General features: G+C 40.7%; 2 protein-coding genes across 5 annotated transcripts in view; both read right to left on the reverse strand.

The window, feature by feature from the left end:
• Window positions 1–8,377, reverse strand: part of LOC134824420 (autophagy-related protein 2 homolog A-like) — a 101,645-nt gene extending 93,268 nt beyond the window's left edge. For both annotated transcript variants that reach the window (XM_063836324.1, XM_063836323.1), the window contains exons 1-5: window positions 8,194–8,377; window positions 6,280–6,446; window positions 5,555–5,704; window positions 2,831–3,013; window positions 2,512–2,675 (exon numbers count right to left, since the gene is read on the reverse strand). In XM_063836324.1, coding sequence (XP_063692394.1) covers window positions 2,512–2,675; window positions 2,831–3,013; window positions 5,555–5,704; window positions 6,280–6,446; window positions 8,194–8,250 — 721 coding nt within the window. In that variant the 5' untranslated portion in view covers window positions 8,251–8,377. The remainder of the gene's footprint in view (window positions 1–2,511; window positions 2,676–2,830; window positions 3,014–5,554; window positions 5,705–6,279; window positions 6,447–8,193) is intronic.
• Window positions 8,378–8,700: 323 nt separating this feature from the next.
• LOC134824097 (tRNA 2'-phosphotransferase 1-like) lies at window positions 8,701–14,835 on the reverse strand. 3 transcript variants are annotated; one of them, XM_063835817.1, is made up of 8 exons: window positions 13,055–13,144; window positions 12,774–12,893; window positions 11,950–12,201; window positions 11,475–11,723; window positions 10,402–10,500; window positions 9,958–10,087; window positions 9,659–9,775; window positions 8,701–9,450 (listed from the first exon to the last, which is right to left on the reverse strand). In XM_063835817.1, exons 2-8 carry the CDS (start codon window positions 12,855–12,857, stop codon window positions 9,329–9,331), a joined length of 1,053 nt encoding a protein of 350 aa, XP_063691887.1. In that variant the 5' UTR covers window positions 12,858–12,893; window positions 13,055–13,144; the 3' UTR covers window positions 8,701–9,328. The 3 variants fall into 3 exon arrangements, with proteins under 3 accessions (XP_063691887.1, XP_063691885.1, XP_063691886.1); XM_063835815.1 differs by lacking the exon at window positions 12,774–12,893 and having other exon boundaries at window positions 13,055–14,835; XM_063835816.1 differs by lacking the exon at window positions 13,055–13,144 and having other exon boundaries at window positions 12,774–12,895.
• Between the last annotated feature and the right edge of the window lie 4,285 nt (window positions 14,836–19,120).

Consider the following 19,120-nt stretch of genomic DNA (forward strand, 5'->3'; position numbering starts at 1 on the left):
CCGTTAAAATAAGAAAAGAGCGGAGTAGGAGAAGAACTATATAATACCGTTAAAATAAGAAAAGAGAGGAGTAGGAGAAGAACTATATAATACCGTTAAAATAAGAAAAGAGAGGAGTAGGAGAACTTGAACTATATAATACCGTTAAAATAAGAAAAGAGAGGAGTAGGAGAAGAACTATCACAATGCTGGCAAGCATTACCGTCGCCCTTATATTCACAACACTATTTACCCCCTATACGATTATATCCCCTTTATTGTTTTCCAGGCATTAAGACTCATCGAAAGTAGTTCAGCAGGTACATTTAAGTTCAAAACATTCTAATTCAATGTTGAAGATGACAGGAATAAGAAATAGTTATATGGAGGTTTTTAAGAAATTTGCGCAAAATACGCGCCAGCATGTTATACGAAATTAGGTAAAAAACCCAAAATCGCCATATTCAGGTGCCTTAAAAACCATGTTAAAATTGAGTTAGAGATCTGAAACTTTGCAGAGCATCTAGACCTTGTCCAAATCGACTGTAAAAAAAAGTCATGTTTCAGGAGTATCGGGAAGTGGGTTTTCTGGAACCCCTGTTTTACAACAGATTGTCGTGAAGATATATATATATATATATATATACTAATAAATAGCCAAAGATATATATATACTATATATGTATAGACGCTTTTTGCAGTCAATTGTAGCCTACATTTAAGTGTCCGTAGATTCAAAAGTATAAACGATACAGTCATCTCGAACCACAGGTTTTAAAGGTAATTGTTTAAGCTTTAGTTTACATTGTATTGAAAAATAATTTAACGTCATCATCATCACTTGATGACGTCATCAAGTTAAGTGTTTTTAAAACTTGACTTTTGACAAAGTAACAACTTTTTAAATCGATTTTACACTATTATAGAGTAATTTTATTCAAAATCTGAGGACATTTTCACCTTAGATAATTGTTCAAGCATTCCGAAAATCTACCGGAATAGTTTCCTACCTTGCTCCTTCATAAAGATATTTGCTATTGAAGTTAGTGCTTTTTTGAAGAATAATTTTATAAAAACACAAAAGTTGTGAATTAGTATTCTCTGGTGTTGGGCCATCCCTTGGGTTGTGGAGCTCAATTTTGCTTCTTAAAGGTGTAAATTGTGTTATAGGCTAGTTTTAAAGTTAAAAATCGAAAAGTTGCACACGTGGGGACACGCCCAAATTCATTTAAAATAGCTAAAATCGCTAAAAATTTTGATTTTCACGATTTTTATCAACTTTGGAGTCCCGTTGTGATCCAAGTTCTTTTTGAAATCTTCTGAAACTTTGCATGCTTATCAAACTATATATTAAATACCACTATGCAAAAATGTACGGTGATTCCATATTGTATGCGCACGCGACGTCCGCTCAAAGTTTGCACGTGCGAAAGGTGAGAAATTTGCTCATTCGTGATTTCGAATATATTCTGCTTTCCACGATATTTAAATGGCATTATATATGAATTTAATGCCAACTTGAATGAGTAAAAAGTGCCATATTCAGTCGGTTATCGACAGAAATACCTAACTAAACACAAGGAAACGTTTTCAAAGGCAGAATTTCGAAATCGTCGAAATTACCTCCTTGTTAATGAAGTTTCGACTAGCTGTGTAAATTATCCTGACATTATAATCAAAAAGAGATGATATTTGACCAAAACCCATAATCATGGGTAGAGTGTACCGCTGCCAGTGTCTCTCTTTTCCAAACAAAAGGAAATGATATTAATTTGAGGAACAGTCCGCTAATGCAAATTGATACCGAGAATGAAATCGGTCGCTCGCTTTTTCCATTCGATCACGGCTTACGAATTGTAATAAAGCTTATTGATTTGAAAAAGCGAGCGACCGATTTCATTCTCGGTATCAATTTGCATTAGCGGACTGTTCCTCAAATTAATATCATTTCCTTTTGTTTGGAAAAGAGAGACACTGGCAGCGGTACACTCTACCCATGATTATGGGTTTTGGTCAAATATAATACCGTTAAAATAAGAAAAGAGAGGAGTAGGAGAAGAACTATATAATACCGTTAAAATAAGAAAAGAGAGGAGTAGGAGAAGAACTATATAATACCGTTAAAATAAGAAAAGAGAGGAGTAGGAGAAGAACTATATAATACCGTTAAAATAAGAAAAGAGAGGAGTAGGAGAAGAACTATATGATACTGTTAAAATAAGAAAAGAGAGGAGTAGGAGAAGAACTATATAATACCGTTAAAATAAGAAAAGAGAGGAGTAGGAGAAGAACTATATAATACCGTTAAAATAAGAAAAGAGAGGAGTAGGAGAAGAACTATATAATACCGTTAAAATAAGAAAAGAGAGGAGTAGGAGAAGAACTATATAATACCGTTAAAATAAGAAAAGAGAGGAGTAGGAGAAGAACTATATAATACCGTTAAAATAAGAAAAGAGAGGAGTAAGAGAAGAACTATATGATACTGTTAAAATAAGAAAAGAGCGGAGTAGGAGAAGAACTATATAATACCGTTAAAATAAGAAAAGAGCGGAGTAGGAGAAGTCTCAGACACTCTGATGGAAATGCCACTCCACAAGATCACTTTGTGAGCAATAGAAGTGGGGATGTACTTGTTGGCGTCCTCTTCTAATACTGAGGTTACTTCCTGCTCTCTCTCGTCAAAATAGTTTATCCTGGGGGGAGTTGTTATTATCCTCATATTATTATCTTATTATTAGCATATTATTAATATATTGATGTAAACCAGTTCCTTCATTGTTAAAAATAAACCTATTTTTAAAAAATTTATAAATCTTGTAAAATTTAATAATTATAATTAAAGACTAACTTATCAATAACAAGTTCCAGGCCAACCCCAATAGAAGTGTCTCTGCTCTGCAGTCTAATAGCAGTGTTGCTGAAGGAGCAAGTAACACGTGACAGCACGCTCTCTATCATGTGAGCGAACGCTTCCAGTCCCTCTAGTTTAGTGTCCACCTCCTCCTCCATAACATGCTGTGCTAGAACCAGACTGGGAAAGTCACGTGATCACGTGGGGTTAGACTGGGGGTCACGTGATCACGTGGGGTTAGACTGGGGGAGTCACGTGATCACGTGGGGTTAGACTGGGGGAGTCACGTGATCACGTGGGGTTAGACTGGGGGAGTCACGTGATCACGTGGGGTTAGACTGGGGGAGTCACGTGATCACGTGGGGTTAGACTGGGGGAGTCACGTGATCACGTGGGGTTAGACTGGGGGAGTCACGTGATCACGTGGGGTTAGACTGGGGGAGTCACGTGATCACGTGGGGTCAGACTGGGGGAGTCACGTGATCACGTGGGGTTAGACTGGGGGAGTCACGTGATCACGTGGGGTTAGACTGAGGGAGTCACGTGATCACGTGGGGTTAGACTGGGGAGTCACTTGATCACGTGGGGTTAGACTGAGGGAGTCACGTGATCACGTGGGGTTAGACTGTGGAGTCACTTGATCACGTGGGGTTAGACTGGGGGAGTCACGTGAGCACGTGGGGTTAGACTGGGGAGTCACGTGATCACGTGGGGTTAGACTGGGGGAGTCACGTGATCACGTGGGGTTAGACTGGGGGAGTCACGTGATCACGTGGGGTTAGACTGAGGGAGTCACGTGATCACGTGGGGTTAGACTGGGGGAGTCACGTGATCACGTGGGGTTAGACTGGGGGAGTCACGTGATCACGTGGGGTTAGACTGGGGGAGTCACGTGGGGTTAGACTGGGGGAGTCACGTGATCACGTGGGGTTAGACTGGGGGAGTCACGTGATCACGTGGGGTTAGACTGAGGGAGTCACGTGATCACGTGGGGTTAGACTGGGGGAATCACGTGATCACGTGGGGTTAGACTGGGGGAGTCACGTGGTCACGTGGGGTTAGACTGAGGGAGTCACATGATCACGTGGGGTTAGACTGGGGGAATCACGTGATCACGTGGGGTTAGACTGGGGGAGTCACGTGGTCACGTGGGGTTAGACTGGGGGAGTCACGTGGGGTTAGACTGAGGGAGTCACGTGGGGTCACGTGGGGTTAGACTGGGGGAGTCACGTGGGGTCACGTGGGGTTAGACTGGGGGAGTCACGTGGGGTCACGTGATTTAGCGGCCAGGGAATACAGATATTCTACATTCTGTATATTCTCAAACACGTGATCACGTGATCACGTGGGGTTAGACTGGGAGTCACGTGATCACGTGGGGTTATACTGGGGGAGTCACGTGGGGTGAGACTGGGGGAGTCACGTGATCACGTGGGGTTAGACTGGGGGAGTCACGTGATCACGTGGGGTTAGACTGGGGGAGTCACGTGATCACGTGGGGTTAGACTGGGGGAGTCACGTGATCACGTGGGGTTAGACTGGGGGAGTCACGTGATCACGTGGGGTCAGACTGGGGGAGTCACGTGATCACGTGGGGTTAGACTGGGGGAGTCACGTGATCACGTGGGGTTAGACTGAGGGAGTCACGTGATCACGTGGGGTTAGACTGGGGAGTCACTTGATCACGTGGGGTTAGACTGGGGGAGTCACGTGAGCACGTGGGGTTAGACTGGGGAGTCACGTGATCACGTGGGGTTAGACTGGGGGAGTCACGTGATCACGTGGGGTTAGACTGAGGGAGTCACGTGATCACGTGGGGTTAGACTGTGGAGTCACTTGATCACGTGGGGTTAGACTGGGGGAGTCACGTGAGCACGTGGGGTTAGACTGGGGGAGTCACGTGATCACGTGGGGTTAGACTGGGGGAGTCACGTGATCACGTGGGGTTAGACTGAGGGAGTCACGTGATCACGTGGGGTTAGACTGGGGGAATCACGTGATCACGTGGGGTTAGACTGGGGGAGTCACGTGGTCACGTGGGGTTAGACTGAGGGAGTCACATGATCACGTGGGGTTAGACTGGGGGAATCACGTGATCACGTGGGGTTAGACTGGGGGAGTCACGTGGTCACGTGGGGTTAGACTGGGGGAGTCACGTGGGGTTAGACTGAGGGAGTCACGTGGGGTCACGTGGGGTTAGACTGGGGGAGTCACGTGGGGTCACGTGGGGTTAGACTGGGGGAGTCACGTGGGGTCACGTGATTTAGCGGCCAGGGAATACAGATATTCTACATTCTGTATATTCTCAAACACGTGATCACGTGATCACGTGGGGTTAGACTGGGAGTCACGTGATCACGTGGGGTTATACTGGGGGAGTCACGTGGGGTGAGACTGGGGGAGTCACGTGATCACGTGGGGTTAGACTGGGGGAGTCACGTGATCACGTGGGGTTAGACTGGGGGAGTCACGTGATCACGTGGGGTTAAACTGGGGGAGTCACGTGGAGTCACGTGATTTAGCGGCCAGGGAATACAGATATTCTACATTCTGTATATTCTCAAACAGGTGATTTGTTTTACTTAGTAGTCAAGGTTGGTTAGTTTATTCCTCAAGAAAACAATTTTAGAGGCCACTATAAAGATTCCTCTTTAGAAACAGATGTCTGATATATAATATATCGTAACTAGAATAAAAGTCACTGATTGGCTGCTCTCTCACCTGGATGTCATGTTTCTTACAGAGTCCATCATGCTGGTTGTTGCAGTTGCACAGTAGTGTTTAGGTTGCACTGTTATCTCCAGCCCCTCCACCTCCACGTTAGTGCTGCTCGACACCAGGGCTTGCCAGGGCACGTCTATTGAAACACGCCTGTTCAAGTAGTGTCACGTGACTACAATTATATTTAGTTACCATAGTAACCACCTTTATTTAGTTAATCCCATTATTTAACCGTAATCATGCGGAATCATGGTGAATAAATAGAATTCAAAATTCCTGTTGAGTGTTGACATTAGATTGTCACACAACATAATATTATGAAAATACAATTATCATTATAAGTCGTGATTAAAATAAACTACTCCTTCTTTAATTGAAGCAACACTAGGGCAGGATACAAGAGTCTGATTGGCTGTTAACTTACCCAATAGAGCCCCCAGTTATCTCGAAAGGTAAGTTGAGCTGTTAATTTACCCAATAAAGCCCTCAGTTATCTCGAAAGGTAGGTTGAGCTGTTAACTTACCCAAATAAAGCCCTCAGTTATCTCGAAAGGTAAGTTGAGCTGTTAATTTACCCAATAAAGCCCTCAGTTATCTCGAAAGGTAGGTTGAGCTGTTAACTTACCCAATAAAGCCCTCAGTTATCTCGAAAGGTAGGTTGAGCTGTTAACTTACCCAATAAAGCCCTCAGTAATCTCGAAAGGTAGGTTGAGCTGTTAACTTACCCAATAAAACCCTCAGTTATCTCGAAAGGTAGGTTGAGCTGGTCGAGTAAATCGTTAAGAGTCTCAGTGTTGAGTGCGACGTTGTGTATAGTTCCTTTACCAGCGTACAGTTCTATACTCATCTGATCTAACGATAGCTTCTCCTCTAGATAGTGACCAATGTAGTGCTGAATAAGGATTGGTTGTTAGTGTCACAGTTACAAGGATTGGTTGTTAGTGTCACAGTTACAAGGATTGGTTGTTAGTGTCACAGTTACAAGGATTGGTTGTTAGTGTCACAGTTACAAGGATTGGTTGTTAGTGTCACAGTTACAAGGATTGGTTGTTAGTGTCACAGTTACAAGGATTGGTTGTTAGTGTCACAGTTACAAGGATTGGTTGTTAGTGTCACAGTTACAAGGATTGGTTGTTAGTGTCACAGTTACAAGGATTGGTTGTTAGTGTCACAGTTACAAGGATTGGTTGTTAGTGTCACAGTTACAAGGATTGGTTGTTAGTGTCAAGGTTACAAGGATTGGTTGTTAGTGTCACAGTTACAAGGATTGGTTGTTAGTGTCAAGGTTACAAGGATTGGTTGTTAGTGTCACAGTTACAAGGATTGGATGTTGTGTCACAGTTACAAGGATTGGTTGTTAGTGTCACAGTTACAAGGATTGGTTGTTAGTGTCACAGTTACAAGGATTGGTTGTTAGTGTCACAGTTACAAGGATTGGTTGTTAGTGTCACAGTTACAAGGATTGGTTGTTAGTGTCACAGTTACAAGGATTGGTTGTTAGTGTCAAGGTTACAAGGATTGGTTGTTAGTGTCACAGTTACAAGGATTGGTTGTTAGTGTCACAGTTACAAGGATTGGATGTTGTGTCACAGTTACAAGGATTGGATGTTAGTGTCACAGTTACAAGGATTGGTTGTTAGTGTCACAGTTACAAGGATTGGTTGTTAGTGTCACAGTTACAAGGATTGGTTGTTAGTGTCACAGTTACAAGGATTGGTTGTTAGTGTCACAGTTACAAGGATTGGTTGTTAGTGTCACAGTTACAAGGATTGGTTGTTAGTGTCAAGGTTACAAGGATTGGTTGTTAGTGTCACAGTTACAAGGATTGGATGTTGTGTCACAGTTACAAGGATTGGTTGTTAGTGTCACAGTTACAAGGATTGGTTGTTAGTGTCACAGTTACAAGGATTGGTTGTTAGTGTCACAGTTACAAGGATTGGTTGTTAGTGTCACAGTTACAAGGATTGGTTGTTAGTGTCACAGTTACAAGGATTGGTTGTTAGTGTCACAGTTACAAGGATTGGTTGTTAGTGTCACAATTACAAGGATTGGTTGTTAGTGTCACAGTTACAAGGATTGGTTGTTAGTGTCACAGTTACAAGGATTGGATGTTGTGTCACAGTTACAAGGATTGGTTGTTAGTGTCACAGTTACAAGGATTCGATGTTGTGTCACAGTTACAAGGATTCGATGTTGTGTCACAGTTACAAGGATTGGATGTTGTGTCACAGTTACAAGGATTGGTTGTTAGTGTCACAGTTACAAGGATTGGTTGTTAGTGTCACAGTTACAAGGATTGGTTGTTAGTGTCACAATTACAAGGATTGGTTGTTAGTGTCACAGTTACAAGGATTGGTTGTTAGTGTCACAGTTACAAGGATTGGATGTTGTGTCACAGTTACAAGGATTGGTTGTTAGTGTCACAGTTACAAGGATTCGATGTTGTGTCACAGTTACAAGGATTCGATGTTGTGTCACAGTTACAAGGATTGGATGTTGTGTCACAGTTACAAGGATTGGTTGTTAGTGTCACAGTTACAAGGATTGGTTGTTAGTGTCACAGTTACAAGGATTGGTTGTTAGTGTCACAGTTACAAGGATTAGTTGTTAGTGTCACAGTTACAAGGATATAAACTCACGTGAAGAAGAAAGCGACATAGTCTGGTTTTGATAGAGTCACTCCACGGAAACCACATTATCTAGGAGTAGCAATACAGCTCTTTGATTGGTTGATCAGTATCACGTGACTAGAATCCAGCCCTCTGATTGGTTAGTTGTAGTTAGGAACTACGCTGAACAGCTCATCTGTTACATGTCTACAAAGAAAAATATTTATATTGATATAAAATTGGGGAATTGTTTGCAATCAGAACAAAACCGTTCTTAAACTTGCATAATATTTCGAACAACAATTGATAGAACAGTAAGATGGTTTAGCTGGGAGTAAAACTTATTATAGTACGTTTTCTAATATTCAACTAGTCAAGTACTTTACGTTCTACTAATAATCACTTCAATAAAATAATATGCATTGATTATTGAAAAAAAAACTTATCCAACTAGCGATTTAAGCAAATACTGAACCCCCTCACCCCCACCCACCTGCACCCCCCCCCCCCCCCCCCCCCCCCCCTCACCCACTCTCCTCTATTAAAAAACATTAAATTACAATAAACAATATCTTATTCTGATAACGTAAATATAGCAGTACTAACTCTGCATCAGCTTCAATAAAAACAGAGCACAAAATATATTATCCTCTTTCTATAGTTTACTACTAGTCAGTTTGCAAGCTCACTGGGTTGTGAGTGTAACTAGATAACCTATAAAATAAACATGTTAATACGTATAAATACGTATAAATATTTGATTGATAATTATTTGCATACTTATTCCAACTTGAAGTTCAATGTAAAATTTGAAAATGTAACAATTAAAATATTATATAATATGATAAAGTATTATTATATTATATATATATATTACGTACCCAAGAAATAGGGTATTACGTACCCAAGAAATAGAAAATCTTACGCATAAAAACCTATAAAATTTTCCTAAGTCGCACAACAAATAAACTTCCATACATACATAACAACAGGCACAACAATAATATATTCAAATTATACTATATCCTCTTAGAGACATAACATAAACTTGAAATTGCCAATCCGGGTGAGTTCATCAACACGCGCCTAAAATAGGGCTCTTTGATTGGTTGATCAGTATCATGTGCAGTGTTTAGAATACAGCTGTCTGATTGGTCATTAAAAGCTAAGCAGTTTTCCTCCAGTTGTTAGAGCGGTCTGCTTCACTATTACTAGTACCAGGATTGTTACCATGACAACTTGCTGACTGTTCAGGGTCAAATCCCACCGGTCTTGTTTCGTGCAACACTGAAAACGTACACGATGATTAGTTGTGTCACGTGACTAGAATACAGCTCTCTGATTGGTTAGTTAAATCCTAGAAGTTTACTGACGTAGTCGTATTGTACGAATTAATGATTTGAAGTACTTTAATCCGTACTTTAATCACTCGCGGGAATTGCTGACTCGATCTCCTAAATATTAGGATAAAATACCACTAAAACTGTTAACTTACACTGTCTCTGTCCTTTTATTCGTATAACAGAAGTAAAGTATTTTGTAGGTAGTAACCCATCCTCGTTACCAGAGCAGAGAATAACGTTATTTTTAGATTTGTAGAACTGTAACCCGTCTGTTAGAGGTTTGATGTTATTATCATTATTTACTAAATTAATTTATTATTTATTTATTTACTAAATTAATTTAGAAGTAATAAATAAACTGGTCAGTAGTAGATATAAATTGAAGCTTAATATTGTTAACAGATTAATCTATTAACCAAACTAAAAATAAAGATGTTAATGAAACTCCCACCTTTGATAGCAGCAGACATGTCTATATAAATAACAACCTGACAGTCACCCCTCATTCCGCTAATAACCTGACGGTTAGAAGGCAGTCCCACAGCAAAGTGGATGTGGGTCCTGTTCATCTTACTGAGACCCTGAAACACACTCGCATTAGGGTCACTATATCATATTATAATATTATATATAATATACATAACTAATTACTTAGTATTTGTGACCAGATTATATTACTCAGTAGTCAGTAACCTAATTACTTAGTATTAGTGACCAGATTACATTACTCCGTAGTCAGTAACCTAATTACTTAGTATTAGTGACCAGATTACTTAGTATTAGTGACCAGATTACATTAGTCAGTAACCTAATTACTTAGTATTAGTGACCAGATTACATTAGTATTAGTGACCAGATTACATTACTCAGTAACCTAATTAAGTAACGAGCATACCTTTCTTCTAATAGACTCCCAGGCTGCGTCGTAGGTTCCATGAACAATACCAGTGTACCCATCTGCCGACTCTATTCTCTCCAGTTCTAAACCTTGAACCTAAAATATAAACATTTAATTGATAATTTACTTAGTAAACATGTGTGCTACGTTTATCAAATATTTAATCGGAAGAAAGGCTCCCCCGGGGGTACCCCCCGATCCCCCTTAAGTTTGTCTTCAAAATCATCATGTTTCCAAGACGTGTGATCTGAACACGCATCTGATCATCATCCTTCATTAAAAACTGGAGATGTAATGGCAATAAGATAAGAGTCACTATTTTCTCAGGTCAGCAACACCTCTTCTTTGTGATATATCAGTCAAGTGTCTCTGGGTAACTACTGAACTGTAAATTGGAGGTCCTTCTTTCCACGTCTAATCGAATAAACGCACAATAACGTACACATTTCCGAGCTTAAAGAACCAGGACCGTCTCGATACGACCGTTGTCGTTCTATTCAACCATTCAAGATGGTAACACGACTCCTGTCCGACAGCGACATCTGTCCGAAATCCCTAATTCGGCTGTAGCTGTCGGACAGATGTCGCTGTCGGACAGATGTCACCCAATCAACTTGAACTTCTTAATGTGATTTTTCTAAGTAAATGTCCACCACTTCTTACATAGGAACCCTCCTTATATTTATTAAATTGTGTTCACTGCTACTTACTACAACTGCTATGATATCAAAGACTTACTTCAAAAGAGTGCCCTGGTTGCCTGGTTGCCTGGTTGCCTAGTTACCTGGTTACCTGGTTGCCTAGTTACCTGGTTGCCTGGTTGCCTGGTTGCCTAGTTACCTGGTTACCTGGTTGCCTGGTTGCCTGGTTGCCTAGTTACCTGGTTACCTGGTTACCTGGTTACTACTACTGCTATGATATTAAAGACCTACTTCAAAAGAGTGCCCTGGTTGCCTGGTTGCCTGGTTGCCTAGTTACCTGGTTACCTGGTTGCCTAGTTACCTGGTTACCTGGTTACCTGGTTACCTGGTTACCTGGTTACTACTAATGCTATGATATCAAAGACTTACTTCAAAAGAGTGCCCTTGGTTGGCACATATCAGCAGGTTTCCCTCCAACTCCTTCAAACTAAACCTCTGTTTGTCATTGCTCTTTACAATGTCCTCCACTTCAGCTTGTGTAACGGACAGCTGTTTGAATCGGGAGGTGTTCAGTATTTCCTCCACAGAGAAGTACCCGCCTTCTAACATCATGAGAGTCTCTGTTCCGTGTTTGTGTCTACATATTCCAGACAGAGCTTTAGAAATCTTCACTTCTCTCTGAAAACCAGACAGAGCTTTAGAAATCCTCACTTCTCTCTCATAAACATTTAGAATATAGTCTCAAAATCTACTATAATATATGGAAAAGAAATAATAATATCTATAAAAATTGAGAATTTAAAAAGTAGAATTCACTGCATTTGAAACATTAGATTTGCAGCGTCTCCATTCTCCAAAAACAGGACTCAATGATTAAGAAATTAGAGCTTCAATAATGAATTACAGTAATGGGAGAAGAGTTGCTAGATCGGGGTTTGCCAGTGTATCTGCCTCTATTTGAAGGAGAGGAGTGTCGACCTGCTCTATTCAAGGGAGAAGAGTATCGACCTGCTCTACCTGCTCTCCCGGCTGGACTACTGGTCCCGCTGTCTGATAGTGGAGAAGTATGTATATTGTCTGATAGCACCCCGGATCCTGGGGACCAGTGACTGTCCTGCACGCGGTTGTTGCTACTTGATCCAGGTGGTGTTTGGTACTGAAATTGTTAGTTTTAGTTTCAAATGATGGAGTAGTAACCATGGTAACAAGGAACTTAGTTCGCTGTTTAGTTTCATGACTACTTGTGGTACATGGGATTGCGGAAAGTAAAATTTATGTAACTATAATCCAAGAGCTTTACAAGTTATATTTTCAGCCCCAAAAATATTCGTCAGAGAAGAACAGCTAATAGAAAGGTTCATCACCAGTTGCAGTGTACACACATAATACACACAATATTACACAATGCGTATGACGATCAAGCCTGATAAAATCACTTTGTTTATCAATTCTACACAATTTTATTTCATGTTAGATGTGATATAATGATCAGAATTATTCGATTTCATAAACTTGCAATCATATCATGCTTTAAAGTGAGATTTGCACATTACTAGGTACAGTAAGATCAATACATTCACGGCAGGCGGGGGGGGGGGGGTGGGGGCAGGGGGCCGAGGGGGGTCGGCAGGGGGCCGGGGGCAAGGGGGTCTTTATGCAACAAGCATCAGCACAGGCAAATTGAAAACAAGAGTTAGTGTTTTGATGGCAATGCTTTGCTGAACTCACTGTATCCTCTACAATTCTACTACTTCTAGGCTTTCCTCTGCCCCTACTATCCCTTGATGGAACCTGGTCTTTTTTTGCACACATTTTAGTTCAATCAACATATGGCTTATAGGCTCATTGCTGTAATTTAGGGTTTGGTGAAAAAATGGACCAAACATCAAGATATATTTTATATACATAAATAGAGAGTATGATTCAATCTGGTTTAATTTTTCACTATGCATCATCTAATGTTGTTAATACTAATTAAACAAATGAGATAAATAAATAAAATAGCCCACCTGATGTACCGAGGAGCTTTTAAGCTGACTGAAACAAGGAATGGTACTTTTTGGGTTATGATCGAGTTTGTCAGAGGTAGGATATTTCTGCGATCTGACTTCACCTCTGTTGCTCAAATCACCACTTGCAGTTCTATAAGGCTGACCTAATTTATAGTCTGGTGAGACACTGTAGGGAGAAACTTTCGGCTTATTTTGATTTCCGCCCATGAGAATTGCTCCAACTTCACCATCAGAGTCTGTGCGAGTAGAAGATGCTCTGACCTCATCGTATAACTTGTCACGAGATTTCATAGTCAACGAGGGATGTTTCCCGATAAAACTGTAAGGATTATTCACTTTCGGCTTATTTTGATTTCCGCCCATGAGAATTGCTCCAACTTCACCATCACAGTCTCTGTGAGTAGAAGATGCTCTGACCTCATCGTATAACTTGTCACGAGACTTCATAGTCAACGAGGGATGTTTCCCAATAAAACTGTAAGGATTATTCAAAGAATCTGATATTTCAGTACTACATGTTTCATCATTGAAAAATGTAGGTTTGTAGGCTGGAGTGAGTAGTTCTGAATTAGAATACTTCAAAAAGTTACTGACAGCAGACCTATTTGAGCAAACATCGACCTGTGTGTCTATACTACCCTCTCGGTTTTGTATGTGTGAATTGAATGATGGAAGAACTGAAGTCTTCACTTGAGTTGGTCTTAATCCTATTGGTCCTAATTGGGGTGTTTCAAACACAGGAGGTCCTAATTCAGGAGGCCCTAATTCAGGAGGTCGTAATCCAAGTGGTTCTAATTCAGGTGGTCCTAATCCAGGAGGTCCTAATCCAAGTGGTCCTAATCCAGGAGGCCCTAATCCAGGAGGTCGTAATCCAGGAGGCCCTAATCCAGGAGGTTGCAATCCAGGAGGCCCTAATCCAGGTGGTCCCATTCCAGGAGGATAGTTGTGTGACATAAGTTCGGGAAAAGCATTATTTTGATTGAAGAACTGATATGATAGTTCCAAATCTCCAAAGCTTGAGATTTCATGATGATTATAGCTATGATTGTCTTGAACTTGCTGCGGTCTTGAATACCTTGATTGACCATAGCTCATTTTTGATTGCATTGGAGATAAAGTGTAAGACTGGGTCTCTGAAGCGAGCTGCTTAGCTAGTTCTTGCAATTCTTGGTTATAATCAGTAGGCTGATTTGGGATCACCAAACTCATCTCTGAAGAACTGCTTAGGGATACCTTTAGGGAATCTAGTATAGGTGGTTTTTCTGATTTGTACTGTTGAAGCACATTAGCCACTAAATTAGTTTCAAGTAATACTTTTGAGTTCTCATCGGACTTGCCATGATATTCTGAATGAGCTAAAACATTAAAGCGTTTCCGTTTCTTTTGATCAGGTGATCTGCTGGTTGGAGATACCTCTACTGTTTGTCGAAAGGATTTGCCACTGCAATCATCATTAGAGGAATTTGTCTTCTTTTTTGTTGAGGAAGTTTTGCTAGGTAAGTTATTTTCGCGAGGAACCTCCTTTAAGATAGGCATTGATTGATCATTATCAGTCATTGAACCCTTTACACTAGAAATTATATCCTCAGACTTCTTCTTTGATCTGATTTTGCCTGTTTCCACAGGCTCACATGAAGACTTTTTTGATCGAATTCTATCTGATACTATTCCAGTGCCATTTAAGTTCTTGTTATCAACCTTAGCTCTGGCTATCAGAACATTTCTCTGAAAGTTGACAATCTTGTCCTGGTTGTCTGATGACATGATTATACAACCTGCATTAAATGTGATTAATTATGATGATGAAAATCGAAAAATATTGGAGACAGTGGCGTAACAAAGGGCTCCGCTGACCCCGCTGTGCGGGGGTGCGCCGTCTTAGGGGGCCGGGGGGCGCCAAATCGTCGTTTGAATGTGGGACAATTTCGAAAACTTAACTAAAGTACTAACAAAACTGCCCGTTTTGCTCTAGATATACACTTTTTTAGAGATTTTATCGGCGTATCCTATAAAATCACCTAATTTGTTCAATTTTAGGGAGGGGCATGATTAGGGGAGGGGGCGCGTTATATTTGAAGCCATTGACTCAAAGTTAGTGAAAAAGGCTGCTAAGCTGACATCAGGCTCAGGTGGCCCAACACTAGTAGACTCAGAGTGCTGGCAACACATCTTATGCTGCTGTGCTTTTAGTAAATCTCAGGATCTTTTTGCTGAAGCAATTGCCAGATTAGCCAGGCGCATATGTACTGAAGATGTTAACTTCCAATCAATAGCAGTGCTTACAGCTGGTAGACTGGTTCCTCTAGATAAATGCCCAGGCCTTAGGCCAATTGGTATTGGTGAGATATTGAGACGGATTATCGGGAAGTGTGTGATGATGGTGTTAAAGAAAGATGTTCAGAAGGATGCAGGGCCACTTCAAACATGTGCAGGTCACGAAGGGGGAATTGAAGCAGCAATACACGCTATGGCAGAGGTTCATAATAACGAGGAAACAGAAGCCATTTTGCTAGTGGATGCTTCCAACGCATTCAACGCTCTCAACAGGACCGCTGCTACCAACAACATGCAGTATGTTTGCCCACCGCTTGCCAAATACTTCGAAAACACCTATAGGGAACCAACAGACCTCTATGTAGCTAATAGTGAGGGAGTGATCATCAAGAGCAGTGAAGGTTTCACTCAAGGAGACAATATTGCTACTGGTGGATATGCTCTTAGCACCAAGCCATTTATTGACCACCTGAGAAACATCGTCAAACAGGTGTGGTTTGCAGATGATAGTGCTGCTGGTGGGAAATTGGAGGCTGTGTATAAGTGGTGGAAGGAGTTGCTCCAAGTTGGACCTAAGTATGGTTATTTTCCTAACCCATCTAAGAGCATTTTAGTAGTAAAGGACCCACAGATGATCGACCAGGCCAAGGCATTGTTTGGAGAGTTCAATATGCAAATAACATCAGGCACACGGCATCTTGGTGCAGTACTTGGCAATACAGGTGTCAAAGATCAGTACATTTCCGATAAGGTCCAAGGGTGGTGTAACGACATCAAGATGCTAGCTGATATTGCAGAATCTGAGCCTCAAGCAGCCTACTCAGCCTACATCTCTGGCATCCAACACAGATGGAAGTTTGTTCAAAGGACTGTTCCTAACATCTCTGAAGCCATGGAGCCGCTAGAACATGAGATAAGACAAAAGCTTCTGCCAAAGATGCTGGGCAGGGAGATCTCAGACTTAGAGAGGGACGTGTTAAGTCTACCAATAAGATTGGGAGGATTGGGCATTGGTAAACCCCACGAGGAATGCCACGCTGCGTACACAGCTTCCAAGCTACTCACCACCGAGCTTACAAAGGCAATAGTGGACCAACAGGAAAGTTACACTGCATCCAGTAACCTAAGCAAATCAGGGAAAGAAATGATCAAAAATTTGAAGAACTCCGAGCTCCAAGCCAAGTTTAACGCTATAGCTGAAAGATGTGGCACCTCCTCCAAGAGAGCACTACTAGCAGCAAGAGAAAAGGGAGCATCCAGTTGGCTTAACACATTGCCACTTCAGCAGTATGGCTACACTCTGAACAAAGAGGAGTTTCGTGACAGCGTCTGCTTACGCTACAGCTGGTGGATACCAAACACTCCCATCACTTGTGGATGTGGGAAAACAAGTGATCTTGACCACCTTCTCACCTGTAAGCTAGGGGGCTACGTGATAATGACCCACAACAACATCAGAGACACATTGGCAAATCTCCTTCGTGAGGTATGTCATGATGTGAAAGTCGAACCCCAGCTACAGAAGGTAAATGAGGGTGACTGCCTCAACCCCAAGACTATAACAGGTGACCAAGCTCGGCTTGACGTATCTGCTAGAGGAGTTTGGACTCCATTTGATAAGACCTTTCTTGACATAAGGGTTTCACACCCCAATTGCTTATCAAACAGGACCAAAACTCTTCAAGAAGTATACGAAGAGAACGAGAAGGAGAAGAAGGATGAGTACTTGGAGAGAGTGTTGAACGTAGAGAAGGCCACTTTCACCCCGGCTGTATTTCTCACAACTGGAGGCATGTCCAAAGAATGTAAGCGATTTGTAAATAGAGTAGCAGACCTCATCGCCAGGAAAAGGAAAGAGAGGTATTGCGATGTGGTAAGACATGTGAGGACAAGAATAAGATTCGCAATGTTAAGAACCACACTCATTGCTCTACGAGGGTACAGAGGGAAAAAAATGGACAGCAAATATGAGAAACCACTATCAGAAGTCTCTTATAACCTCATCCCTGCCCCTATGATGGAGTAGATGTGTATATATTTGATTTTTGATATTTCATATTATATAATATTGGTAGCAGTGGACAATTTCCGTTACCTCTGTATTGTGCTCTGCCAATTGCAACACTTGAATTAATTTATTGTATATATAATACTGTTTGACACACTTATCTTCATAATGAAAAAAATTTATGGAAAAATATAATTAGTAGATCGGTATGAATATTGTTTCAAAGATAAAGTGCAATATTAAAAGCTCTAAATTAAGGAATCTTCGTAAAGCTTTTCTATTTAACGTAGAATATTTGTTCCAATTACAGGACCGTCGACGAGTCCAACTCGGCGCGCGTCCAGGTAGGTTGTAAACCTACAATTTTCTATCTGAGAGAGTTATACCTTATTGGAATGCCCTGTGGATGTTAAGAATTCTTATAAAGTAAAGTAAAGTAAAGTAAAAATTGTGACATAACATCATCACACATGTCTACAAAGTATCAAATCACTATATGGAAAAATATAAATATCTTACCCCCAAAATTAATAAATTGTTAACTACATCTTTATTTTAAAAAATTTTCAAATAAATTCAAAAAGCATCCCCAAAAGATAACCCTATTCATACTTCCCAGTGGAATAAATATTTACATATCGCTTTTTTGCCACAAAAGGATGAAAATAAAGATAATCATTATGCTTCTCTTTATTACTAACATAGCTAGGTCCTTCAATTCTCCCTAATACTTCATTTGAAACATTCCAAAAATGTGAATTATTAGAAATATCCTTAGAAATCATATCTTTCTTAAACCCTTCTAATTTAATCTTAAAACTTAAAACAGTCACCGAGTTCTTAACATCTGGAGGGAGTTTGTTCCAGTAAGGAATAACTCGCTCTGGAAGAAATGAACTTTGGAGATTCCTAATCTTTGCCATACTCTTACAACATCTGTTGGATGATACAAGATTAAGACCAGATCTGCTCACTTTGAACAAATCAGAGCCGTAATCGGTTAAACCATTAATAACTTTAAAAGCTTCAATAAGGTCCCCACGTATTCACTGCTAAGTAAAACAAAATTTAGGTAAAACAAAATTTAAATTTTATTGCCATATTACAATGAATAATAATATCATAATAAACATAGTATTATAGTTAAACTTAAACATCCGATAATAAACTCATGAAAATTAGATATGCTTATGAAAATTACTCTTATAACCCTTTTTACCATATACTTGACCATTGCTAATGATCTGGCCCGGCGCGCGCTACTTCGTAGCACTTGCCATCGAGAAGAAAGCGGCGCGCGCTACTTCGAAGAAATTTAGACGAGTAACATCCGTCAACCATAAAATATACTACTTGAAAATTCATCTCAATCATAAATTTCTATCAGCGCGGTGCCATGCACTCATTATAATGATGAATGACGGCACCGAGCCTGAACTAATGAATTCAAAATTAAATAGAAATTCTATTTGTAAAGCAGAAGTGAAAGTTATTTTTAAAATAGTTCATTAACTGACTTGTATTTTAATGTCATACGTTGTATGACCCACCGCGCACGAGTGCGCGGCTCCCCTGTATCGTAGAAACTCCATACACAGGAGGGGCTAAGTGCAAAGAAACTGCTGCTCACTGCAGCTGCACTCACTAGCAGCAGTGAGCAGCAGGAATGACAGGCTGAGCACGGTCCAGTAAAGTACACACGTTTACAAAATTATTTGCTCTCAACTCTAACTAGAGCCCTGATCGCGCTTGCAGTATTCATAAATTCATAGCTATGTGAA

The sequence above is a fragment of the Bolinopsis microptera genome, chromosome 12 (genome assembly GCF_026151205.1).
Source record: "Bolinopsis microptera isolate Bmic1 chromosome 12, MBARI_Bmic_1.0, whole genome shotgun sequence".
Taxonomy (NCBI): Eukaryota; Metazoa; Ctenophora; class Tentaculata; order Lobata; family Bolinopsidae; genus Bolinopsis; species Bolinopsis microptera.

What these genes read in the sequence shown, in the direction of transcription:
- LOC134824097 (XM_063835815.1), bottom strand. Translation starts at nt 14,821, where the DNA reads ATGTCATCAGACAACCAGGACAAGATTGTCAACTTTCAGAGAAATGTT. An exon ending in AAAGCTCCTCGGTACATCAG is followed by an intron (nt 12,202 to 13,054) that starts GTGGGCTATTTT and finishes TAACAATTTCAG; the next exon opens with TACCAAACACCACCTGGATC. An exon ending in ACCAAGGGCACTCTTTTGAA is followed by an intron (nt 10,501 to 11,474) that starts GTAAGTCTTTGA and finishes TTTATATTTTAG; the next exon opens with GTTCAAGGTTTAGAACTGGA.